The sequence below is a fragment of the Bombina bombina genome, chromosome 7 (assembly GCF_027579735.1).
Source record: "Bombina bombina isolate aBomBom1 chromosome 7, aBomBom1.pri, whole genome shotgun sequence".
Lineage (NCBI taxonomy): Eukaryota > Metazoa > Chordata > Amphibia > Anura > Bombinatoridae > Bombina > Bombina bombina.
Genome location: NC_069505.1, coordinates 22,909,015 through 22,936,670, shown reverse-complemented (window position 1 = coordinate 22,936,670; position 27,656 = coordinate 22,909,015). Strand labels below are relative to the sequence as shown.

General features: G+C 39.0%; 1 protein-coding gene across 1 annotated transcript in view; it reads right to left on the bottom strand.

Annotated features, from left to right (window-relative positions):
* PYGM (glycogen phosphorylase, muscle associated) overlaps nucleotides 1-27,656 on the bottom strand; it is a 98,028-nt gene that overhangs the window by 34,519 nt on the left and 35,853 nt on the right. The window contains exons 10-16 of the mRNA XM_053719986.1: nucleotides 23,699-23,845; nucleotides 19,280-19,443; nucleotides 6,119-6,233; nucleotides 5,757-5,858; nucleotides 5,500-5,647; nucleotides 3,405-3,463; nucleotides 1,675-1,816 (exon numbers count right to left, since the gene is read on the bottom strand). Of these exons, the coding sequence (XP_053575961.1) occupies nucleotides 1,675-1,816; nucleotides 3,405-3,463; nucleotides 5,500-5,647; nucleotides 5,757-5,858; nucleotides 6,119-6,233; nucleotides 19,280-19,443; nucleotides 23,699-23,845 (877 nt within the window). The remainder of the gene's footprint in view (nucleotides 1-1,674; nucleotides 1,817-3,404; nucleotides 3,464-5,499; nucleotides 5,648-5,756; nucleotides 5,859-6,118; nucleotides 6,234-19,279; nucleotides 19,444-23,698; nucleotides 23,846-27,656) is intronic.

Genomic DNA, 27,656 nt, shown 5'->3' with positions numbered 1-27,656 from the left:
GATGCAGTATGCATATGGGACTAGTTTATAGATGCAGTATGCATATGGGACTAGTTTATAGCTACAGTATGCATATGGCACTGGTTTATAGATTCAGTATGCATATGGCACTGGTTTATAGCTACAGTATGCATATGGCACTGGTTTAAGCTACAGTGTGCATATGGGACTGGTTTATAGATGCAGTATGCATATGTGACTAGTTTATAGCTACAGTATGCATATGGCACTGGTTTATAGATTCAGTATGCATATGGGACTGGTTTATAGCTACAGTGTGCATATGGCACTGGTTTATAGCTACAGTGTGCATATGGCACTGGTTTATAGCTACAGTATGCATATGGGACTGGTTTATAGCTACAGTATGCATATGGGACTGGTTTATAGCTACAGTATGCATATGGTACTGGTTTATAGCTACAGTATGCATATGGCACTGGTTTATAGCTACAGTATGCATATGGCACTGGTTTATAGCTACAGTATGCATATGGGACTGGTTTATAGCTACAGTATGCATATGGCACTGGTTTATAGCTACAGTATGCATATGGGACTGGTTTATAGCTACAGTATGCATATGGTACTGGTTTATAGCTACAGTATGCATATGGCACTGGTTTATAGCTACAGTATGCATATGGGACTGGTTTATAGCTACAGTGTGCATATGGGACTGGTTTATAGCTACAGTATGCATATGGTACTGGTTTATAGCTACAGTATGCATATGGCACTGGTTTATAGCTACAGTGTGCATATGGGACTGGTTTATAGCTACAGTATGCATATGGAATTGGTTTATGGCTACAGTATGCATATGGGATTGGTTTATGGCTACAGTATGCATTTGGCAAATATTTATAGCTACAGTATGCATATTGCACTAGTATATAGCTACAGTATGCAGATGGGACTGGTTTATGTCTACAGTTTACAGATGGGATTGGTTTATGCATATGGACTTGGTCTATAGCTACAGTATGTATAAGGGACTGGTTTATGGCTACAGTATGCAGATGGGACTAGTTTATAGCTACAGTATGCAGATAGAACTGGTTTACGGCTACAGTATGCAGATATGGGACTGGTCTATAGTTACAGTATATATAAGGGACTGGTTTATAGCTACAGTATGTATAAGGGACTGGTTTATGGCTACAGTATGCAGATGGGACTAGTTTATAGCTACAGTATGCAGATAGAACTGGTTTACGGCTACAGTATGCAGATATGGGACTGGTCTATAGTTACAGTATATATAAGGGACTGGTTTATAGCTACAGTATGCATTTGGCACTAGTATATAGCTACAGTATGCAGATGGGACTGGTTTATGTCTACAGTTTACAGATGGGATTGGTTTATGCATATGGACCTGGTCTATAGCTACAGTATGTATACAGGACTGGTTTATGGCTACAGTATGCAGATGGGACTGGTTTACGGCTACAGTATGCAGATAGAACTGGTTTACAGCTACAGTATGCAGATATGGGACTGGTCTATAGCTACAGTATATATAAGGGACTGGTTTATAGCTACAGTATGTATATGGGACTGGTTTATGGTTATCGTGTTGTGATTACACATTGCTACAATTTAGCATTAGGGTATTTCCATAGGACAATGTTTTAACCCATTGCAGACATTACATGCTATTTAACGCACCTTTTTCTGCCAGAGACACTCTGTAGTTTTCCAAGAAGATGAACTTGAGTCGGTCTCCCACCACCGGGTCATTGTTTATTACATCTCCCACTGATGTGATAAGTTTGATGATCATTTTGGCAACATGGTAACCAGGAGCTGCCTGAGAAGATCAACAAGACCTTTATTTCTATTTTTGTACAAAGCACTAACTTATGCCATAAACACTCTTTTGTAACAACTTTCATTAAACAGCTATGGTTAGAGTTACTCAGCTCAAAGAGAGATGAAGACCTACAATATAATGCCTACAGTATAAGACCTACAGTATAATGCCTACAGTATAAGACCTACAGTATAATGCCTACAGTATAAGACCTACAGTATAATGCCTACAGTATAAGACCTACAGTATAAGACCTACAATATAAGACCTACAGTATAAGACCTACAATATAAGACCTACAATATAAGACCTACAAAATAATGCCTACAATACAAGACCAACAACATAAGACCTACAATACAAGACCTACAATAGAAGACCTACAATATAAGACCTACAATATAAGACCTACAATACAAGACCTACAATATAAGACCTACAAAATAATGCCTACAAAACAAGACCAACAACATAAGACCTACAATACAAGACCTACAATAGAAAACCTACAAAATAATGCCTACAGGACCATATACATATGTAAACATTGTATCACACTTGTAAACTCCCTAAATTACTGTTTATCTACTGTTTCTAGTGACCCAAGAGTGGTCTAGATTGTATATATAAGGGACCAAAATGAGGACAATCACTTTGCATGAACTATTACGAATGTTACAAGAGATACGCCACCTTGTTACTACTGAAGATTCTTTATTTGTACATAGCAATACTTGTGGTGCATGCAAATGTGGATTGTATAACACAATGATATGTTTTTCTTTATGTCCTCAATAAAAATATAAATAAAAAAAAAAAAAATAATGCCTACAATACAAGACCAATAACATAAGACCTACAATACAAGACCTACAATATAAGACCTACAATATAAGACCTACAATATAAGACCTACAATACAAGACCTACAATATAAGACCTACAATACAAGACCTACAATATAAGACCTACAAAATAATGCCTACAATACAAGACCAACAACATAAGACCTACAATACAAGACCTACAATAGAAGACCTACAATATAAGACCTACAATATAAGACCTACAATACAAGACCTACAATACAAGACCTACAATAGAAGACCTACAATAGAAGACCTACAATAGAAGACCTACAATATAAGACCTACAATATAAGACCTACAATACAAGACCTACAATATAAGACCTACAAAATAATGCCTACAATACAAGACCAACAACATAAGACCTACAATACAAGACCTACAATAGAAGACCTACAATATAAGACCTACAAAATAATGCCTACAATACAAGACCAACAACATAAGACCTACAATACAAGATTTACAATAGAAGACCTACAATATAAGACCTACAAAATAATGCCTACAATACAAGACCTATAATATAAGACCTACAATATAAGACCTACAATATAAGACCAAGAATATAAAACCTACAATATAAAACCTACAATATAAGACCAACAATATAAAACCTACAATTTAAGACCTACAATATCAAACAGAATTTCTACTCATGTATTGCTACATCTGGTAATACTCCATTTCTTGTTCCTTGTACTTCAGCTACTTACCTTTCCACCAATCATCACGGTACGTGGCACATACTGTTTGTTTGGATCTTTCTTTATACCTGAAAAAATTGAGACAATGTTTATCCAACATTAGCCCATTTTCACATGAAGGAATATCTGACAAAAATATTTTAGTTACACACATACCAAGCATTCATTTTATCCTCAGTACAAGGAGTAATAACATTCAAAGCAAGTGGAAACTAATTCCAACTTGTTCCTAGGAGACTGCACCCCCTCTCTAACCAATTAATAGCTTACACACACACAGGAGAAATCACATTATAAGTATGAGTGATGGTCGCATGACCCTCAAGATATTATATGGCTGTCACATGACCCTCTAGATATTATATTGCTGTCACATGACCTTCTAGATATTATATTGCTGTCACATGACCTTCTAGATATTATATTGCTGTCACATGACCCTCTAGATATTATATTGCTGTCACATGACCTTCTAGATATTATATTGCTGTCACATAACACGCTATATATTATATTGTCACATGACCTTCTAGATATTATATTATTGTCACATGACACTCTAGATATTATATTGTTGTCACATGACCTTCTGGATATTATATTGTTGTTATATGACACTTTAGATATTATACTGTTGTCACATTACGCTCTAGATATTATATGGTTGTTACATGACCCTCTAGATAGTATATTGCTGTCACATGACCCTCTAGATATCATACGGTTGTCACATGAACCTCTAGATATCATATGGTTGTCATATGGCCCTCTAGATATTATATGGCTGTCACAGGACCCTCTAGATATTATATTGCTGTCACAGGACCCTCTAGATATTATATTGCTGTCACGTGACCCTCTAGATATCATACAGTTGTCACATGATCCTCTAGTTATAAAATTGTTGTCACATGAACCTCTAGATATCATATGGTTGTCATATGGCCCTCTAGATATTATATTGCTGTCACAGGACCCTCTAGATATCATACGGTTGTCACGTGACCCTCTAGATATCATACAGTTGTCACATGAGCCTCTAGATATTATATTGCTGTCACAGGACCCTCTAGATATCATACGGTTGTCACATGACCCTCTAGATATCATATGGTTGTCACATGACCCTCTAGATATCATATGGTTGTCACATGACCCTCTAGATATCATATGGTTGTCACATGACCCTCTAGATATCATACAGTTGTCACATGAGCCTCTAGATATTATATTGCTGTCACAGGACCCTCTAGATATCATACGGTTGTCACATGATCCTCTAGTTATAAAATTGTTGTCACATGAACCTCTAGATATCATATGGTTGTCATATGGCCCTCTAGATATTATATTGCTGTCACAGGACCCTCTAGATATCATACGGTTGTCACATGACCCTCTATATATCATACAGTTGTCACATGAGCCTCTAGATATTATATTGCTGTCACAGGACCCTCTAGATATCATACGGTTGTCACATGACCCTCTAGATATCATATGGTTGTCACATGACCCTCTAGATATCATATGGTTGTCACATGACCCTCTAGATATCATACAGTTGTCACATGAGCCTCTAGATATTATATTGCTGTCACAGGACCCTCTAGATATCATACGGTTGTCACATGACCCTCTAGATATCATACAGTTGTCACATGATCCTCTAGTTATAAAATTGTTGTCACATAACCCTCTTGATATCATATAGTTGCCACATGACCATCTAAATATCATACTGATGTTCCATGATCCTCTAGATATCATATACATGTCACATGCCCTTGTAGATAACATATGGTTAATGAATAAATGGCAGTCATTTATTTCCCTGGCTTTAGAGTTTAAAGATAGGGTGGGTGTTAAAAATAACTATAAATATATATTGTATTTGTTCATCTATATTTACGTTATCATTTTAAGGACAGTTTAATTCTTTATTCATTCTCTTAGTGTTCATAATCATGACACCAGTACAGGGTGAACTGGGGCAATTGTCACATTCTGGGACAATAGCTCAATCCTGTACACAGAAGTAAATATTATATAGGAAGCTCCCATTCAACAGCCTATTACACCATGACCCAAGTCTACCACTCACGGTTGTACAAGGTGATCACGTGTAGACAGTTGAGTAGTTGCCTCTTGTACTCATGAATTCTCTTCACATGGACGTCAAACATAGAATTTGGATTGATCTTCACTTTGTATTCATTCTCTAGGTATCGAGCAAACTTCAGCTTGTTCTCCTAAGCATGAGAGAAAACAAATACATGCATAGCAAGAGCAGATGTTCATGTAGAATGAACAGTTGTTTGTACAAAAGATATCTTTGGCAGATAGATGGATGTTCTTTACCTGCTTGACTTTAGCAACATCTCTTATAAATGCTTCATCGTTCACAAAGTTCAAAAGCTTCTTTAGATGGTCCAAATGTGTAATGTAGTCTTCACCAATACGCTGTAAAACCAAAGGGACACAGGTTAATAAGGTGCAACCAAAACGTCTGTTGCTATCTATTAAATAGGCACAATCTTTTAAAACAAAGCAGTTAATTAAATAGGAAAAAGCTTAAGACTTGCTGGATCTAACCATGAGTTCCCCTAGAGTTGTTATGGTTCCATTTCTATACTACCTTTAAATCTTTAGGTTTTATTTAAATAAGGGTCACATTACGTCTCATTCCTAAGGAGTAAAACAGAACAGATTGAAGTGCTCACCTCTGCTATGACTTCAGCCAGTCCTGGGTTACAAAGAACTAACCAACGACGTGGGGTAATACCATTTGTTTTGTTCTGAAATTTGTGAGGGTCCATCTCATAAAAATCATGGAAACTGCAAATGGGAAAATGAGACATGCGAGTGAGAATGAGAAAAAGACCAGGGTGTCTTTATGCCAATGTACATATCACCCATTTTTAGGAAGGCAAATTATTGGGGGACAGTAACATTTGGGCACTCAGGTCACCCAGCACAAGCCTCATGACTCTATGGGGCCAATTTATCATTGTGCCGGCGGACATGATCGGCTGTAGCAGATCATGTCCGCTGCACATCAATAAATGCGTCGGCATTTATCATTACACAAGCATTTCTAGTGAAAGGCTTGTGCAATGCCGCCCGCTGCAGATTGGCCGCTAGCAGGGGGTGTCAATAATCCCAATCATATTTGACCGGGATGATTGCTTTCCGCTGCCTCAGAAGTGGTGGATGAGTTAAGGAGCAGCGGTCTTACGAATGCTGCTTCTTAACTCCTGTTTTCCAGCGATCTGGATACACACATCCCTCTGTCCGCCAGTGGATGCCAGTGCAGAGTATGGAGAGGAGTTTGGAGCAGTGTATCAGGGGGTCATGATGAAAGTGTGTACCCCACAATCACCAGGGATAATATGAAGTCAGATCCTTCAGAGCAGGTACATGTATTTATGTGACACGTAGATTAAAGGGACACTGTACCCAAAAATTTTCTTTCGTGATTCAGATAGAGCATGTAATTTTAAGCAACTTTCTAATTAACTCCTATTATCACATTTTCTTCGTTCTCTTGCTATCGTTCGGCTAGATTACAAGTTTTGCGTTATGAGGGGTGCGGTGCTAACTTGCACGTTATTGTCACTGCTCATTTCCTTACAGTGCTGGTATTACAGGTTTACAAAAACCCAGCGTTAAAAGGCAAGAAGTGAGCGTAGAGCAAAATTGTGCTCCATACCGCACTCCAATACCAGCGCTGCTTAAGTCAGCGGTGAGCTGTTTTTACGTGCACAATTTCCCCATAGACATCAATGGGGAGAGCCGGCTGAAAAAAAGTCTAACACCTGCAAAAAAGCAGCGTAAAGCTCCGTAACGCAGCCCCATTGATTCCTATGGGGGAAACAAAATGTATGTTTACACCTAACACCCTAACATAAACCCCAAGTCTAAACACCCTTAATCTTACACTTATTAACCCCTAATCTGCCGCCCCCGACATCGCCAACACCTACATTATACTTATTAACCCCAAATCTGCTGCTCCGGACATCGCCACCACTATAATAAACATATTAACCCCTAAACCACCGCACTCCCGCATCGCAAAAACTAGTTAAATATTATTAACCCCTAATCTGCCGCCCCTAACATCGCCACCACCTACCTACATTTATTAAACCCTAAACTGCTGCCCCCAACGTTGCCGCCTCTATACTATATTTATTAACCCCTAAACCTAAGTCTAACCCTAACACCCCCTAACTTAAATATAATTAAAATAAATCTAAATAAAAATTACTATTAATAACTAAATAAATCCTATTTAAAACTAAATACTTACCTGTAAAATAAACCCGAAGCTTGCTACAATATAACTAATAGTTAAATTGTAGCTAACTTATGCCTAGATTTAGAGTTCTGCGTTAGCCGTCAAAAGCAGCGTTAAGGGGTCCTAACGCTGCTTTTGGCTGCCCGCTGGTATTTAGAGTAAGGCAGGAAAGGGTCTAACGCTCACTTTCAAGCCGCAACTTTTCCATTCCACAGATCCCCTTACGCCAATTGCGTATCCTATCTTTTCAATGGGATCTTCCTAACGCCGGTATTTAGTGTCTTGGCTGAAGTGAACGGTAGAGCCTCTACCGACAAGACATCAGCTGCAAAAAAAAGTCAGTAGTTAAGAGCTTTATGGGCTAACGCCGGTTTATAAAGCTCTTAACTACAGTGCTCTAAAGTACACTAACACCCATAAACTACCTATGTACCCCTAAACCGAGGCCCCCCCACATCGCCGCCACTATAATAAATATTTTTAACCCCTAATCTGCCGACCGCACACCGCCGCCACCTAAATTGTCCCTATGAACCCCTAATCTGCTGCCCCTAACATCGCCGACACCTACATAATATTTATTAACCCCTAATCTGCCCCCCCAACATCGCCGCTACCTAACTACACTTATTAACCCCTAATCTGCCGACCGGACCTCGCCGCCACTATAATAAATGTATTAACCCCTAAAGCTAAGTCTAACCCTAACACCCCCCTAAGTTAAATATAATTTTAATCTAGCGAAATAAATTAAATCTTATTAACTAAAGTATTCCTATTTAAAACTAAATACTTACCTGTAAAATAAACCCTAATATAGCTACAATATAACGAATAATTATATTGTAGCTATTTTAGGATTTATATTTATTTTACAGGCAACTTTGTATTTATTTTAACTAGGTACAATAGCTATTAAATAGTTAATAACTATTTAATAACTACCTAGTTAAAATAATTACAAAATTACCTGTAAAATAAATCCTAACCTAAGTTACAATTAAACCTAACACTACACTATCAATAAATTAATTAAATAAATTACCTACAATTACATACAATTAAATAAATTAAACTAAATTACAAAATAAAACAACACTAAATTACAAAAAATAAAAAAAGATTACAAGAATATTAGGCTAATTACACCTACTCTAAGCCCCCTAATAAAATAAAAAAGCCCCACAAAATAATAAAGGTCCCTACCCTATTCTAAATTAAAAAGTAACCAGCTCTTTTACCAGCTCTTAAAAGGGCTTTTTGCAGGGCATGCACCTAAGTAATCAGCTCTTTTGCCTGTAAAAAAAAAATACAACCCCCCCCCAACATTAAAACCCACCACCCACATACCCCTATTCTCACCCAAACCCCCCTTAAATAAACCTAACACTACCCCCCTTAAGATCTCCCTACCTTGAGTCGTGTTCACCCAGCCGGGCACCGATGGACCAAAAGAGGACATCCGGAGCGGCAGAAGTCTTCATCCTATACGAGGCAGAAGAGGACATCCGGACCGGCAGACATCTTCATCCAAGCGGCATCTTCTATCTTCATCCATCCGGAGCAGAGCGGAGCCATCTTCTTCCAGCCGACGCAGATCCATCCTCTTCAACTGACGCCTACTCGCCGAATTAAGGTTCCTGTAAATGACGTCATCCAAGATGGCGTCCCTCGAATTCCGATTGGCTGATAGGATTCTATCAGCCAATCGGAATTAAGGTAGGAAAAATCTGATTGGCTGATTAAATCAGCCAATCAGATTCAAGTTCAATCCGATTGGCTGATCCAATCAGCCAATCAGATTGAGCTTGCATTCTATTGACTGTTCCGATCAGCCAATAGAATGTGAGCTCAATCTTATTGGCTGATTGGATCAGCCAATCAGATTTTTCCTACCTTAATTCCGATTGGCTGATAGAGTCCTATCAGCCAATCGGAATTCGTGGGGACGCCATCTTGAATGACGTCATTTAAAGGAACCTTCATTCAGCGAGTAGGCGTCGGTTGAAGAGGATGGATCCACGTCGGCTGGAAGAAGATGGCTCCGCTCCGGATGGATGAATATAGAAGATGCTGCTTGGATGAAGATGTCTGCCAGTCCGGATGTCCTCTTCTGCCAGGATAGGATGAAGACTTCTGCCGCTCCGGAATGTCCTCTTTTGGTCCATCGGTGCCCGGCTGGGTGAACACGACTCAAGGTAGGGAGATCTTCAGGGGGGTAGTGTTAGGTTTATTTAAGGGGGGTTTGGGTTAGAGTAGGGGTATGTGGGTGGTGGGTTTTAATGTTGGGGGGGTTGTATTTTTTTTTACAGGCAAAAGAGCGGATTACTTAGGGGCATGCCCTGCAAAAAGCCCTTTTAAGGGCTGGTAAAAGAGCTGGTTACTTTTTAATTTAGAATAGGGTAGGGACCTTAATTATTTTTGGGGGCTTTTTTATTTTATTAGGGGGCTTAGAGTAGGTGTAATTAGCCTAATATTCTTGTAATCTTTTTTTATTTTTGATAATTAAGTGTTTGTTTGTTTTTGTAATTTAGTTTAGTTTATTTAATTGTATGTAATTGTAGGTAATTTATTTAATTAATTTATTGATAGTGTAGTGTTAGGTTTAATTATAACTTAGGTTAGGATTTATTTTACAGGTAATTTTGTAATTATTTTAACTAGGTAGCTATTAAATAGTTATTAACTATTTAATAGCTATTGTACCTAGTTAAAATAAATACAAAGTTGCCTGTAAAATAAATATAAATCCTAAAATAGCTACAATATAATTATTCTTTATATTGTAGCTATATTAGGGTTTATTTTACAGGTAAGTATTTAGCTTTAAATAGGAATACTTTAGTTAATAAGATTTAATTTATTTAGTTAGATTAAAATTATATTTAACTTAGGGGGGTGTTAGGGTTAGGGTTAGACTTAGCTTTAGGGGTTAATACATTTATTAGAGTAGCGGCGAGGTCCGGTCAGCAGATTAGGGGTTAATAAGTGTAGGTAAGGTAGCGGCGACGTTGGGGGGGGCAGATTAAGGGTTAATAAATATAATATAGGGGTCGGCGATGTTAGGGGCAGCAGATTAGGGGTACATAGGGATAATGTAGGTTGCGGCGGTGTTCGGGCAGCAGATTAGGGGTTGATTGTGTAATGCAGGTGTCAGCGATAGCGGGGGTGGCAGATTAGAGGTTAATAAGTGTAAGGTTAAGGGTGTTTAGACTCGGGGTTCATGTTAGGGTGTTAGGTGCCGACTTAGAAAGTGTTTCCCCATAGGAAACAATGGGGCTGCGTTGAGAGCTTAACGCTGCTTTTTTGCAGGTGTTAGTTTTTTTTTCATCCCAAACTGCCCCATTGTTTCCTATGGGGGAATCGTGCACGAGCACGTTTTGCCAGCTTACCGCTAACGTAAGCTACGCTGGTATTGAGGGTTGAAGTGGCGGTACATTCGGCTCAACGCACCCTTTTTGGAGCCTAACGCAGCCCTTCAGACAACTCTAAATTCCAGCGTTGTCTTAAGGGTCCGTTGGGAAAAAAAGCTGCGTTAGCTACGCGGGTCTTTACCGACAAAACTCTAAATCTAGGCGTTTATTTTTATTTTACAGGCAAGTTTGTATTTATTTTATCTAGGTAGAATAGTTACTAAATAGTTATTAACTATTTACTAATTACCTAGTTAAAATAAATACAGACTTACCTGTAAAATAAAACCTAACATGAGTTACACTAACACCTAACATTACACTATAATTAAATAAACTACCTAAATTAAATACAATTACCTAAATTACAAAAAAAACCCCACTAAATTACACAAAATAAAAAAAGAAATTATCAGATATTTAAACTAATTACACCTAATCTAATAGCCCTATCAAAATAAAAAAGCCTCCCCAAAATAAAAAAAAACCTAGCCTAAACTAAACTACCAATAGCCCTAAAAAGGGCCTTTTGTGGGGCATTGCCCCAAAGAAATCAGCTCTTTTACCTGTAAAAAAAAATACAAACACCCCCTCAACAGTGAAACCCACCACCCACACAACCAATCCTCCAAATAAAAACCTAACTAAAAAAACCTAAGCTCCCCATTGCCCTGAAAAGGGCATTTGGATGGGCATTGCCCTTAAAAGGGCATTTAGCTCTTTCTCAATTGCCCAAAAGCCCTAATCTAAAACTAAAACCCACCCAATAAACCCTTAAAAAAAGCCTAACAATAACCCCCGAAGATCCACTTACAGTTTGGAAGACCCGACATCCATCCTCAACGAAGCTGCAGAAGTCCTCATCAAAGCCTGCAGAAGTCTTCATCCAGACGGCATCTTCTATCTTTATCCATCCGGCACGGAGGATCCTCTTCAATCGAAGTCTTCTTGCTGAATGAAGGTTCCTTTAAATGAAGTCATCCAAGATGGTGTCCCTTTAATTCCGATTGGCTGATAGAATGATCGGATCAGCCAATAGGATTTTTTCACCTTTAATTCCGATTGGTTTATAGAATTCTATCAGCCAATCGGAATTAAAGGGACACCATCTTGGATGATGTAATTTAAAGGAAACTTCATTCAGCAAGAAGACTTTGATTGAAGAGGATGCTCCGCGCCGGATGTCTTAAAGATGGAGCCGCTCCGCACCAGATGGATGAAGATGCTGTCTGGATGAAGACTTCTGCGGGCTTGGATGAAGACTTCTGTGAGCTTCGAAGAGGACTTCTGCTGCTTCATTGAGGATGGATGTCGGGTCTTCAAAACTGTAAGTGGATCTTTGGGGGTTAGTGTTTGGCTTTTTTAAGGGTTTATTGGATGGGTTTTAGTTTTAGATTAGGGCTTTTTGGCAATTGAAAAAGAGCTAAATGCCCTTTTAAGGGCAATGCCCATCCAAATGCCCTTTTCCGGGCAATGGAGAGCTTAGGTTTTTAGTTAGGTTTTTGCGGGGATTGGTTGTGTGGGTGGTGGGTTTTACTGTTGGGGGTGTTTATATTTTTTTTACAGGTAAAAGAGCTGATTTCTTTGGGGCAATGGCCCACAAAAGGCCCTTTTAAGGGCTATTGGTAGTTTAGTTTAGGCTAGGTTTTTTTATTTTTATTTTGGGGGGGCTTTTTTTATCTTGATAGGGCTATTAAATTAGGTGTAATTAGTTTAAATATCTGATAATTTCTTTTTTTATTTTGTGTAATTTAGTGTTTGTTTTTGGTAATTTAGGTAATTATATTTAATTTAGGTAATTGATTTAATTGTAGTGTAAGGTTAGGTGTTAGTGTAAGGCAGGTTAGGTTTTATTTTACAGGTAAATTTGTATTTATTTTAGCTATGTAGTTAGTAAATAGTTAATAACTATTTAGTAACTAGTTAAAATAAATACAAACTTGCCTGTAAAATAAAAATAAACCCTAAGCTAGATACAATGTAACTATTAGTTATATTGTAGCTAGCTTAGGGTTTATTTTATAGGTAAGTATTTAGTTTTAAATAGGAATTATTTAGTTATTAATAGTAGGTTTTATTTAGATTTATTTTAATTATATATAAGTTAGGGGGTGTTAGGGTTAGACTTAGGTTTAGGGGTTAATAAATATAGTATAGTGGCGGCGACGTAGGGGCGGCAGATTAGGGGTTAATAAATGTAGGTAGGTGGCGGCGATGTTAGGGGCGGCAGATTAGGGGTTAATAATATTTAACTAGTGTTTGCGAGGCGGAAGTGCGGCAGTTTAGGGGTTAATATGTTTACTCTAGTGGCGGCGATGTTGGGAGCGGCAGATTAGGGGTTAATAATTTTATTTTAGGGTTTGCGATGCGGAAGGGCCTCAGTTTAGGGGTTAATAGGTAGTTTATGGGTGTTAGTGTACTTTTTAGCACTTTAGTTACAAGTTTTATGTTACGGCGTTGTAGCATAAAACTCATAACTTCTGACTTTCAGTTTACGGTATCGATCTTGGCGGTATAGGGTGTACCGCTCACTTTTTGGCCTCCCAGGCAGACTCGTAATACCGGCATAAAGGAAGTCGCATTGAAAAAAGACTTTACGCAAATTGAGTAAGTTAATTTGTGTTAAGGCCGAAAAAGTGTGCGGTGCCCCTAAACCTACAAGACTCGTAATACCAGCGATAGTGAAAAAGCAGCGTTATGAGGCTTAACGCTGCTTTTTCACTCATACCGCAAAACCCGTAATCTAGCCGATTATTTGAAAAAGAAAGCATCTAAACTTTTTTTGGTTCAGAACTCTGAACAGCACTTTTTTATTGGTGGGTGAATTTATTCACCAATCAGCAAGAACAACCCAGGTTGATCACCAAAAATGGGCCGGCATCTAAACTTACATTCTTGCATTTCAAATAAAGATACTAAGAGAATGAAGAAATTTTGATAATAGAAAGTTGCTTAAAATTTCATGCTCTATCTGAATCACGAAAGAAAAAATTTGGGTTCAGTGTCCCTTTAATTATAATGTTGCAAAGAAAAAAAATGAATTAAAGAACACATTTGAGAACCCCAATTAGAATTGCTTGCATTTATTATATTGTGATCTATATAAAGGAATTAAAACCCTCCAAGGCTGGATAGTATAACTTGCTACAGGAACAGGATACTGAAATAGAAACACAAATAAGGAAACATAAATGCAACTGGCAAATAATAGGAAATAGACTTATCTGTCTCCCGAAAATGATAATGGGTAGGCTGGGTACAGGTGGAGCTGAATCCCTGGAGACTTGGCTGGCAGATGTTTTTACCAGGACGGCTCGATGCAGCAGTTAGACTGTGCCAAAACACAAACAGTCAGGGTAGTCTGATGCGCTGGCAGGCTTGCTGATGTTGAAGGGAGGATTGCGGCAGCAGGGTGAGGTAACCGCAATGGACGGCAGTGTAAGTAACACTTGCAGGCGAGGCAGCTCCAGAGAGTTAACAAGTGCTGAACCGGAAGTTCACTAGCAGTGCTCATGACGGGTTAAACTCAGTGTAAGACCAGCACTGTAGGTAAATGTCCGGAGTCAGCACACAAAACAGCAGTGAGCGTAAAGCTGACAAGGAAGGTTTGTATGAAAAAGCCAAAAATCACAGGACTTTGGCAAGCCGTAGAGGAAGTTTACTTGAAACGAAGGTAGCAAATTTCTGTGAGGAACTTCTGTGTCAAAGTTAGAGGATGGCTTCAGTATAGTTTGGAGAATGGACTACATGTCTGCCTGGCTTAAATAGGCTGGTGTAGGTGAAGAAATTAAAGGGCCAGTAATATATACGACAGGGCCACCCAACCAAAGCAGACCTCAGGGCTGCAAACAAGATTTAGAGGGGTGACAGGCATGGAACGTACGGATAAGGTAAGGAACTGAGATGGCAGAAGACGAGACCCAAGAATTATCAGAGGTGTCATAGCCCTTCTATCTGACCTGATATTGCAGTCGTCATCTATGTTTCCTGGAATCAAGGATATTCTCCAACTCATATTGTAGTTCGCTGTGTAAACGAACAGGAGGAGGAGCCAGCAGAGGAGGTTTGAGAAAGGCAACGTGGAAAGTTGGATGCATGCGGAGTTGTAAAGGTAGAGAGAGACAAACTGCATTGTCATTGACAATCTTGTCAATGGTATAGGGTCCAATAAACAACTTATTACATTTTTTTGAAGGAGTGGAAAATTTCAGGTTACGAGTGGACAACCATACCTTATCTCCTGGCTGATATTTAGGTGGATGCCTTCTATGTTGGTAGTAGATTCAGAAGTGTTTCTGTCTTTCTTGGACTTTTTTGATGTTAGAGCGGATAATTCCAAGAGCAGTAGCTATGGACTGAATAGTCTCAGACACAGTAGGATTTATGGATGAAAGATGATTGTAGTTGTGGAATGAGGGATGGTACCCATAATTGGCGAAAAAGGGAGTGAGTTCAGTGGTTGAACTAATGGTGTTATTAAAAGTGAAATCTGTGAATGATAAAAGGGACGACCAATTATCCTGGAGATGAGTGGAATAACAGCGCAAGAATTGCTCCAACCATTGGTTGGTCCTTTCAGCTAAACCATTAGACTGTGGATGATAGGCAGGCGTGAAAATGTTTTCAATAGAGAGGCATTTACACAATTCTCTCCAAAATGTTGAGGTGAATTGAACTCCACTATCAGAAGTGATATTGTTAGGTAAGCCAGGTAAACATACAATGTTGTCTATGAAAATGTGAGCCGTTTTAGGAGCTGTTGGTAGTGCTGGTAAGGGGATGAAGTGAATTGGCCAATGACAACAAATATGGTTGTATTGTTATCTGAAGGAGGGAGATCAACAATGAAATCCATTGAGATGGATTGCCAGGGTTTGTCAGGAATCGGAAGGGAGAGCAGTAGCCCATAGGGTGAAGTTCTTGGATGTTTTGAAGTAACACATATTGAACAAGTAGAGACATATTTTAGAGTTGTTTTATACATGGAAGGCCACCAGAACTCTCTTATTAGTAATTCCAAAATTTTGTGTAGTCCAGGACGTCCACTTAGGGGGTAATCATGTACCAACTGTAGTACTTTAATGTGTATGTTGTTAGGGATGTATAATTTATCATCCTTGTAAAATAAGTGATCAGATTTTTGTATAAATTGGAGTTTTGATAACTGTGGGTCTCTTTTCAGAGCAATTTTTAAGCGGATAGAGAGATCTGTTGTTGTCATGAGGGAGATGATGTGGTTGGGTGGAATTAAAGAGGCTTTTCAAGTACCAATGGGTTTTGGATACATTCTGGAGAAAGCATCCGCCCTACCATTTGATGAGCCTGGTCTATAAGTTATCAAGTAATTAAACCTAGAAAATAACAGGCTCCATCTAACCTGTCTAGAAGATAATGTTTTAGTAGATCTTAAGTATTCTAGGTTGCGATGGTCTGTATAAATCAAGATGGGTATGGTAGTGCCCTCTAGTAAATGTCTCCAGTTCTCGAGAGCCACTTTGATTGTCAGTAGTTCTTTCTCAGCAATTGGGTAGTTGATCTCTGCAGAAGAAAGGGTTGTGAAATGCTATGCAACAGAATGTAAATGAGAAGATAGGGATGCTCGTTGGGATAGGACGGCAACAATGGCATGGTCCGAAGCATCTACTTCTAGGACATATTGTAATTTGGGGTCAGGCATGTTTAATACTAGTTTAAATGAGAACCCCAATTAGAATTGCTTGCATTTAATATATTGTGATCTATATATAAAGGAATTAAAACCCTCCAAGGTTGGATGGTATAACTTGCTACAGGAACAGGATACTGAAATAGAAACACAAATAAATAAACAATATTGCAACTGGCAAATAATAGGAAAAAGACTTATCTGTCTCCCGAAAATGATAATGGGTAGGCTGGGTACAGGTGGAGCTGAATCCCTGGAGACTTGGCTGGCAGATGTTTTTACCAGGACGGCTGGATGCAGCAGTTAGACTGTGTCAAAACACAATTAGTCAAGGTAGTCTGATAAGCTGGCAGGCTTGCCGATGTTGAAGGGAGGATTGCGGCAGCAGGGTGAGGTAACCGCAATGGACGGCAGTGTAAGTAAAACTTGAAGGCGAGGCAGCTCTAGAGAGTCAACAAGCGTTGAACCGGAAGTTCACTAGCAGCGCTCGTGATGGGTTAAACTCTGTGCAAGACCAGCACTGTAGGTAAATGTCCGGAGTCAGCACACAAAACAGCAGTGAGCGTAAATCTGACAAGGAAGGCTTGTATGAAAAAGCAAAAAATCACAGGCCTTTGGCAAGCAGTAGAGGAAGTGCTCTTGAAACTAAGATGGCAAAGTTCTGTGGCTTCAGTATAGTTTGGAGAACGGACTAAATGTCTACCTGATTCAATACCTAAGCAAGGTATAGATGTAGGGAGTGGCTTAAATAGGTTGGTGTAGGTGAAGAAATTAAGGGGCCAGTAATACATACATGACACTATGGATGAAAGTTCACAATGTGTGTTACTGGACATAACTGTGTGTTACTGACAAGAATAGGGGTTGTATACTGTGTAACTGGCAGTGGGTTAAATCCATGCACCATATGTGTTATTGGCAATATTGGGATTACGTCCATTCCCTGTGCCTGTTCCTATGTGTGCTATATGAAATATGAGGGTTAAATCCCTTCACTGTATGGGGTTAATTTAGAAGCTTCCTGTGTTACTAGAAATATATGGAATAAATCCTGCACTGTGTGCTACTAACAATATTGGGTTAAATTGTACAGCGTGCATTACTGGAAATGGGTTAAATACATAAACCTTTTGTGGTACTGACAATATGGGTTTAAATCCCTTCTATGTGTGTTGCTGTAATTAGACATGTGCAATTTGTTTTGTTCCAAATCAAAATTCGGACGAAATTTTGGTGATTCAGAGATTCTGATGTATCCGAATCTCTATATCACCCTAGTAATGAAACTAAACTAATCCGAATTAATTTGTATCAAAACATCCGAATTAGTTCAGATTCATTAGTTTTATTCGGATGGCCGTGGCGCGATAGTTTGACTCTATGGACTAAACACGATTCCTTTTAAGTTCCATATTTATTATCAAAAAAACACTTATAGCAAATAGAGATATCTTTCAATAAAATATAGTGAGATAGCACAGTGAACATAACATAACGAATGAATCCGAACACAATGAACTTCCGAAATAACAAATTTATCCTAAACCAATGACAGCTATATAACGAATCAATCCAAATGCATCTGAAACTTGATTTAAAAAATAACAAATTGCTACGAAACTAAATTTTCAGATGTGCACATGTCTAGTTACAATGTGGGTTTAAATTATTGCATGATGTGTGTTACTGGCAGCAATAGGGTTAAAAAGTTGCATCATGTTTGTTACTCACAATATGGATCTAAATATTCTGGGTTTGTCACTGGGAGAAAGAGCATTCAACATTCCCCAGATAGATAGATAGATAGATAGATAAAGAGATAGATAGATAGATACAGATAGATAAAGAGATACATATTTGGCCAAAAGAAAGATACAGTTAAAGGGTCAATCTACTTCAGAATGTTTATTGTTTAAAAAGATAGATAATCCCTTTATTACCCATTCCCCAGTTTTGCACAACCAACACTGTTATATTAATATACGTTTTACCTCTGTGATTACCTTGTATCTAACCCTCTGCAGACTGCCCCTTATCTCAGTTATATTAATATACTTTTTACCTCTGTAATTACCTTGTATCTAAGTCTCTGCAGACTGCCCCCTTATTTCAGTTATTTTGACAGACTTGCATTTAGCCAATCAGTGTTGACTCATAAATAACTCCACTGGCGTGAGCACAATGGTATCTATATGGCACACGTGAACTAATGCCCTCTAGCTCTGAAAAACTGTCAAAATACACTGAGATAAGATTGCGCCTTCAAGGGCTTATACATTAGCATGTGAACCTACTTAGCTTTCAACAAAGAATACCAAGAGAACAAGGACAATGTGATGATAAAAGTAAATTGGAAAGTTGTTTAAAATTACATGCCCTATCTGAATCATGAAAATGTTATTCTAATTAGACTGTCTGCTTAATAACTAACTCGCCAAATGGTAACAAGGAAATAGACAATAGGTGAGAAACGGTAGAAAGAGAGCGAGACATAAACACTCACACTGTATCCCTTATGATATCAGAGTGGATCTGAGCGACTCCGTTGACAGCGTGTGATCCCACAATGCACAGGTGAGCCATATTGATGCGCTTTACAGAACCCTCCTCAACCAGTGACATCCTGCGCATGCGCTCTACGTCCCCAGGGAACCTGGCTGACACATTCTAAGCAACATGAAAGAGATAAGTGACACAGGCAGAGAATGTGAGGCAAACAGGGATAAAAAGGAAACCAATGAAAGACAAAATCACAAATATAACAGACGTTACCTCAAAGCACTTGTTAAATGCTCACAGTTACACTCTCGTGACTTAGACAGTGGCCCCTAGTTATCAAGCCGTCAACCTCAAATACGCTGGAATTCCGCAGCGTATTTGTGGTGAGGCTGATTCGCCTTAGTTATCAAGCCCTAGACACCGGCAAAAGTAGAATTTAGTGACGTAAGCTTCGATCCGCCGGACTCAGTCCGACACAGATCGATTCTTACGTCACTACAGATGTTCTGCACACAAGTTCGGCACAATCTGACTACTTTTGCTAGTTATCAAAAAACTAGCAGGTACGCTCGTCACTTTTCTGGCCCAGCGTACCTGGTTTTCAATCCGCCGCCCTGGAGGCGGCGGATCCCATAGGAATCAATGGGAGTCTGACCATAGCGAAAGTTCATGTTCGCTGCTGCCAGACATCCCATTGATTCCTATGGGAGCTGTCCACACCTAACACCCTAACATGTACCCCGAGTCTAAACACCCCTAATCTGCCCCCCCCTACACCGCCGCAACGAAATAAATGTTTTACCCCCTAAACCGCCGCTCCCGGAGCCCACCGCCACTCTAATAAACTGATTAACCCCTAAACCGCCGCTCCCGGAGCCCACCGCAAGCTATAATAAATATGTTAACCCCTAATCTGCCGCTCCCGGTCCCCGCCGCAACTATAATATATGTATTAACCCCTAAACCGCCGCTCCCGGACCCCGCCGCCACCTACATTATACCTATTAACCCCTATCCTGCCCCCCTACACCGTCGCCACCTATAATACATTTATTAACCCCTATCGTGACCCCTCCTACACCGTCGCCATCCTGCCCCCCCTACACCGTTGCCACCTATAATAAAGTTATTAACCCCTATCCTGCCGATCCTGGACCCCGCCGCAACTAAATAAATTGTTTAACCCCTAAACCACCGCACCCGGACCCCGCCGCCACCTATATTAAACGTATTAACCTCTAATCTGCCCCCCCTACACCGTCGCCACCTATAATAAATTTATTAACCCCTATCCTGTCCCCCCTATACCGCCGCCACCTATAACAAATTTATTAACTCCTATCTTGCCCCCCCTACACCGCCGCCACTATAATAAAATTATCAACCCCTTAACCTAAGTCTAACACTAACCCTAACACCCCCTAACTTAAATATTAATTAAATAAATCTAAATAATATTTCTCTTATTAACTAAATTAATCCTATTTAAAACTGAATACTTACCTGTAAAATAAACCCTAAGATAGCTACAATCTAACTAATAATTATATTGTAGCTATCTTTATTTTTATTTTATAGGACACTTTCAATTTATTTTAACTAGGTACAATAGCTATTAGTTATTAACTATTTAATAGCTACCTAGTTAAAATAAGAGAAATTTACCTGTAAAATAAAAACTAACCTAAGTTACAATTACACCTAACACTACACTATACTTTAATAAATTATTCCTATTTAAAACTAAATACTTACCTGTAAAATAAACCGTAAGATAGCTACAATGTAATTAATAATTACATTGTAGCTATTTTAAGATTTATATTTATTTTACAGGTAACTTTGTATTTATTTTAGCTAGTTAGAATAGTTATTAAATAGATATTAACTATTTAATAACTACCTAGCTAAAAGAAATATAAAATTACTTGTAAAATAAATCCTAACCTACGTTACAATTAAACCTAACACTACACTATTATTAAATTAATTAAATAAATTACCTACAAATAACTACAATTAAATTCAATTAAATAAACTAACGAAAGTACAAAAAATAAAAAAAAGTAAGTTACAAACATTTCAAAAATATTACAACAATTTTAAGCTACTTACACCTAATCTAAGCCCCCTAATAAAATAACAAAGCCCCCCAAAATAAAAAAATTCCCTACCCTATTCTACATTAAAAAGTTACTAGCTCTATTACCTTACCAGCCCTTAAAAGGGCCTTTTGTGGGGGCATGCCCCAAAGAAAACAGCTCTTTTGCCTGTAAAATAAAAATACAACCCCCCAACATTACAACCCACCACCCACATACCCCTACTCTAACCCAAACCCCCCTTAAATAAACCTAACACTACCCCCCTGAAGATCATCCTACCTTTAGCCGTCTTCAGCCAGCCGACCCACCGATGGAACCGGAAAAGAGATCCGGAGCGGCAGAAGTCATCATCCAAGGGGCGCTGAAGAAGTCTTCCATCCGATTGAAGTCTTCATCCAAGCGGCATCTTCATCCAAGCGGGGGTAGTGTTAGGTTTATTTAAGGGGGGTTTGGGTTAGAGTAGGGGTATGTGGGTGGTGGGTTTTAATGTTGGGGGGTTGTATTTTTATTTTACAGGCAAAAGAGCTGTTTTCTTTGGGGCATGTCCCACAAATGGCCCTTTTAAGGGCTGGTAAGGTAATAGAGCTGGTAACTTTTTAATGTAGAATAGGGTAGGGCATTTTTTTATTTTGGGGGGCTTTGTTATTTTATTAGGGGGCTTAGATTAGGTGTAAGTAGCTTAAAATTGTTGTAATATTTTTTAAGTGTTTGTAACTTATTTTTTTTATTTTTTGTAACTTAGCTTTTTTTATTTTTTGTACTTTAGTTAGTTTATTTAATGGAATTTAATTGTAGTTATTTGTAGGTAATTTATTTAATTAATTTAATGATAGTGTAGTGTTAGGTTTAATTGTAACTTAGGTTAGGATTTATTTTACAGGTAATTTTGTATTTCTTTTAGCTAGGTAGTTATTAAATAGTTAATAACTATTTAATAACTATTCTAACTAGCTAAAATAAATACAAAGTTACCTGTAAAATAAATATAAATCCTAAAATAGCTACAATGTAATTATTAATTATATTGTAGCTATCTTAGGGTTTATTTTACAGGTAAGAATTTAGTTTTAAATAGGAATAATTTATTAAAGTATAGTGTAGTGTTAGGTGTAATTGTAACTTAGGTTAGTTTTTATTTTACAGGTAAATTTCTCTTTATTTTAACTAGGTAGCTATTAAATAGTTAATAACTATTTAATAGTTATTGTACCTAGTTAAAGTAAATTGAAAGTTGCCTGTAAAATAAAAATAAATCCTAAAATAGCTACAATATAATTATTATTTATATTGTAGCTATATTAGGGTTTATTTTAAAGGTAAGTATTTAGTTTTAAATAGGATTAATTTAGTTAATAAGAGAAATATTATTTAGATTTATTTAATTAATATTTAAGTTAGGGGGGTGTTAGGGTTTGTGTTAGACTTAGGTTTAGGGGTTAATAATTTTATTACAGTGGCGGCAGTGTAGGGGGGGCAGGATAGGGGTTAATAAATTTATTATAGGTGGCGACGGTGTAGGGGGGGCAGATTAGGGGTTAATAAGTTTAATATAGGTTGTGGCGGGTCCGGGAGCGGCGGTTTAGGGGTTAAACTATTTATTTAGTTGCGGCGGTGTCCGGGATCCGCAGGATAGGGGTTAATAACTTTATTATAGGTGGCGGTGGTATGGGGGGGCAGGATAGGGGTTACTAGGTATAATGTAGGTGGTGGCGGTGTCTGGGAGCGGCAGTTTAGGGGTTAATACATTTATAAGTGTTGCGGCGAGGTCTAGGAGCGGCGGTTTAGGGGGTAATAACTTTATTTAGTTGCGCGGGGCTCCGGGGGCGCTGGTATAGGGGGTAGAACAGTGTAGTTTAGTGTGGGTGCTTAGTGACAGCTTGTCAATAAAGCTGTCAAAAAGCCGAAGAGCAGCGAGATTGGATGAGTGATAACTATCACAGTCCGCTGCTCATCGCCCCGTACTTGATGCGCAGCTTTTTGACAGATTTATTGATAACTTTGGCAAAATTTTTCAGGTCCGCGGCGGCAATGGTAGGCGAGCTTAGGCAGGCATATTGGGCTGGCGAAGGCAGGTAAAGTAGACACGTTGATAACTAGAGGCCAGTGTATCATTAAAGCTCTGGGGGAGTAATGTCTCTATAGCTGCACAATCCCTCTTAAATATATCCAATTGTGCCTAGTGAGATTACCAACAACATGATAGATAGATAGATAGATAAATAGATAGATATATAGATACAAATAGATAGACATACAGACAAACAAATAGAGAGACAGACTGGTAGACTGCTAGACACATAGACAGATAACTGTCATACCTGGAGATGCCTTTGGTTGATTTCATAGATGATATCCAGATGCCTTGGGAGCAGATTTTCTAGCAGATGGACCGGCCAGCGTTCTAAGGCTTCGGGTAATACGGTGTGATTGGTGTAAGCACAGGTGCGCACTGTGATATCCCATGCCTGAAACAGATAGAGGCTTATTGAGACCGTCATGGAGAACATTACATTATTTATATATATATATATATATATATATATATTAGTGCTGTCTGTATGTCTGCTGGCATGTTTGTATGTGCTTGTCTATGTGTGCACATATATGTTAGTGCTGTTTGTATGCCTGCTGGTGTGTCTGTATGTGAGTGTCTATGTGTGCACATACTGTATATGTTAGTGCTGTTTGCATGCCTGCTGGTGTTTCTGTATATGAGTGTCTATGTGTGCACATATAGGTTAGTGATATTTGTATGTCTTCTGGTGTATCTGAATGTGAGTGTCTATGTGCACATATATGTTAGTGCTGTTTGTCTGCTGGTGTGTCTGTATGTGAGTGTCTATGTGTGCACATATATGTTAGTGCTGTTTGTATGCCTGCTGGTGTGTTTGTATGTGAGTGTCTATGTGTGCACATATATATTAGTGCTGTTTGTATGCCTGCTGGTGTGTTTGTATGTGAGTGTCTATGTGTGCACATATATATTAGTGATGTTTGTATGCCTGCTGGTGTGTCTGTATGTGAGTGTCTATGTGTGCACATACTGTATATGTTAGTGCTGTTTGTATGTCTGCTGGTGTTTCTGTATCTGAGTATCTATGTGTGCACATATATGTTAGTGCTGTCTGTATATCTGCTGGCGTGTTTGTATGTGAGTGTCTATGTGTGCACATATATGTTAGTGATGTCTGTATGTCTGGTGTTGTGTCTGTATGTGAGTGTCTACGTGTGCACATATATGTTAGTGCTGTTTGTATGCCTGCTGATGTGTCTGTATGTGAGTGTATGTGTGCACATATATGTTAGTGCTGTCTGTATGTCTGCTGGCGTGTTTGTATGTGAGTGTCTATGTGTGCACATATATGTTAGTGCTGTTTGTATGCCTGCTGATGTGTCTGTATGTGAGTGTATGTGTGCACATATATGTTACTGCTGTCTGTATGTCTGCTGGCGTGTTTGTATGTGAGTGTCTATGTGTGCACATATATGTTAGTGCTGTTTGTATGCCTGCTGGTGTGTCTGTATATGAGTGTCTATGTGTGCACATATATGTTAGTGCTGTTTGTATGCCTGCTGATGTGTCTGTATGTGAGTGTCTATGTGTGCCCATATATGTTAGTGCTGTTTGTATGTCTGCTGGTGTGTCTGTATGTGAGTGTCTATGTGTGCACATATTTGTTAGTGCTGTTTGTCTGCTGGTGTGTCTGTATGTGAGTGTCCATGTGTGCACATATATGTTAGTGCTGTCTGTATGTGAGTGTCTATGTGTGCACATATATGTTAGTGCTGTCTGTATATCTGCTGGTGTGTCTGTATGTGAGTGTTTATGTGTGCACATATATGTTAGTGCTGTCTGTATGTATGCTGGTGTGTCTGTATATGAGTGTCTATGTGTGCACATATATGTTAGTGCTGTCTGTATGTCTGCTGGTGTGTCTGTATGTGAGTGTCTATATGTGCACATACAGTATATGTTAGTGCTGTCTGTATGTCTGCTGGTGTGTCTGTATGTGAGTGCCTATGTGTGCACATATATGTTAGTGATGTCTGTATGTCTGCTGCTGTGTCTGTATGTGAGTGTCTATGTGTGCACATATATGTTAGTGATGTCTGTATGTCTGCTGCTCTGTCTGTATGTGAGTGTCTATGTGTGCACATATATGTTAGTGCTGTCTGTATGTCTGCTGGTGTGTCTGTATGTGAGTGTCTATGTGTGCACATATATGTTAGTGCTGTCTGTATGTCTGCTGGTGTGTCTGTATGTGAGTGTCTTTGTGTGCACATATAAGTTAGTGCTGTCTGTATGTCTGCTGGTGTGTCTGTATGTGAGTGTCTATGTGTGCACATATATGTTAGTGCTGTCTGTATGTCTGCTGGTGTGTCTGTATGTGAGTGTCTATATGTGCACATACAGTATATGTCAGTGCTGTCTGTATGTCTGCTGGTGTGTCTGTATGTGAGTGCCTATGTGTGCACATATATGTTAGTGATGTCTGTATGTCTGCTGCTGTGTCTGTATGTGAGTGTCTATCTGTGCACATATATGTTAGTGATGTCTGTATGTCTGCTGCTGTGTCTGTATGTGAGTGTCTATGTGTGCACATATATGTTAGTGATGTCTGTATGTCTGCTGCTGTGTCTGTATGTGAGTGTCTATGTGTGCACATATATGTTATTGATGTCTGTATGTCTGCTGCTGTGTCTGTATGTGAGTGTCTATGTGTGAACATATATGTTAGTGCTGTCTGTATGTCTGCTGGTGTGTCTGTATGTGAGTGTCTATATGTGCACATATATGTTAGTGCTGTCTGTATGTCTGCTGGTGTGTCTGTATTTGAGTGTCTATATGTGCACATATATGTTAGTGCTGTCTGTATGTCTGCTGGTGTGTCTGTATGTGAGTGTCTATATGTGCACATATATGTTAGTGCTGTCTGTATGTCTGTTGGTGTGTCTGTATGTGAGTGTCTATATGTGCGCATATGTTAGTACTCTTGTTTTCATGTCTGCTGGTGTGTCTGTATGTGAGTGTCTATGTGTGCACATATATGTTAGTGCTGTCTGTATGTCTGCTGGTGTGTCTGTATGTGAGTGTCTATATGTGCGCATATATGTTAGTACTCTTGTTTTCATGTCTGCTGGTGTGTCTGTATGTGAGTGTCTATATGTGCACATATATGTTAGTGCTGTCTGTATGTCTGCTGCTGTGTCTGTATGTGAGTGTCTATATGTGCACATATATGTTAGTGTTGTCTGTATGTCTGCTGGTGTGCCTGTATGTGAGTGTCTTTATGTGCACATATATGTTAGTGCTGTCTGTATATCTGCTAGTGTGTCTGTAGGTGAGTGTCTATATGTACACATATATGTTAGTGCTGTCTGTATGTCTGCTGGTGTGTCTGTATGTGAGTGTCTATATGTGCACATATATGTTAGTGCTGTCTGTATGTCTGCTGGTGTGTCTGTATGTGAGTGTCTATATGTGCGCATATATGTTAGTGATGTCTGTATGTCTGCTGGTGTGTCTGTATGTGAGTGTCTATATGTGCGCATATATGTTAGTGCTCTTGTTTTCATGTCTGCTGGTGTGTCTGTATGTGAGTGTCTATATGTGCACATATATGTTAGTGCTGTCTGTATGTCTGCTGGTGTGTCTGTATGTGAGTGTCTATATGTGCGCATATATGTTAGTGATGTCTCTATGTCTGCTGGTGTGTCTGTGCCTGGGTCTGTAAGGTAGAGAATTAAATCTCTAGAAATCATGTCAAAGACCTTCAAGATCTCTCCTCGCTGAATCCCTTCAGAAATGGGACAGAGTTTACTTTGACTGAGGTTAACACCGGAGCCGCTGGTACGGATAATGGGGGGTAGTTATCAAGCCGTCTACTTTTCTGCCTTCGCCGGTCCAATACGCCCGCCTAAGCTCGCCTACCTTCGCCGCCGCGGACCTTGAATACGTTCGCCTAAGTTATCAAATAAAGCTGTCAAAAAGCCGCGGGGCGATGAGCAGCGGACTGTGAGAGTTATCACTCATCCGATTTCGCTGCTCTTCGGCTTTTTCCCAGCTTTATTGCTAGCCTGTCACTAAGCACCCACACTAACTACACTGTTCTATCCCTATACCGGCGCCCCCGGAGCCCCCCGCAACTAAATAAAGTTATTAACCCCTAAACCGCCGCTCCTAGACCCTGCCGCAACTCTTATAAATGTATTAACCCCTAAACCGCCGCTCCTAGACCCTGCCGCAACTCTTATAAATGTATTAACCCCTAAACC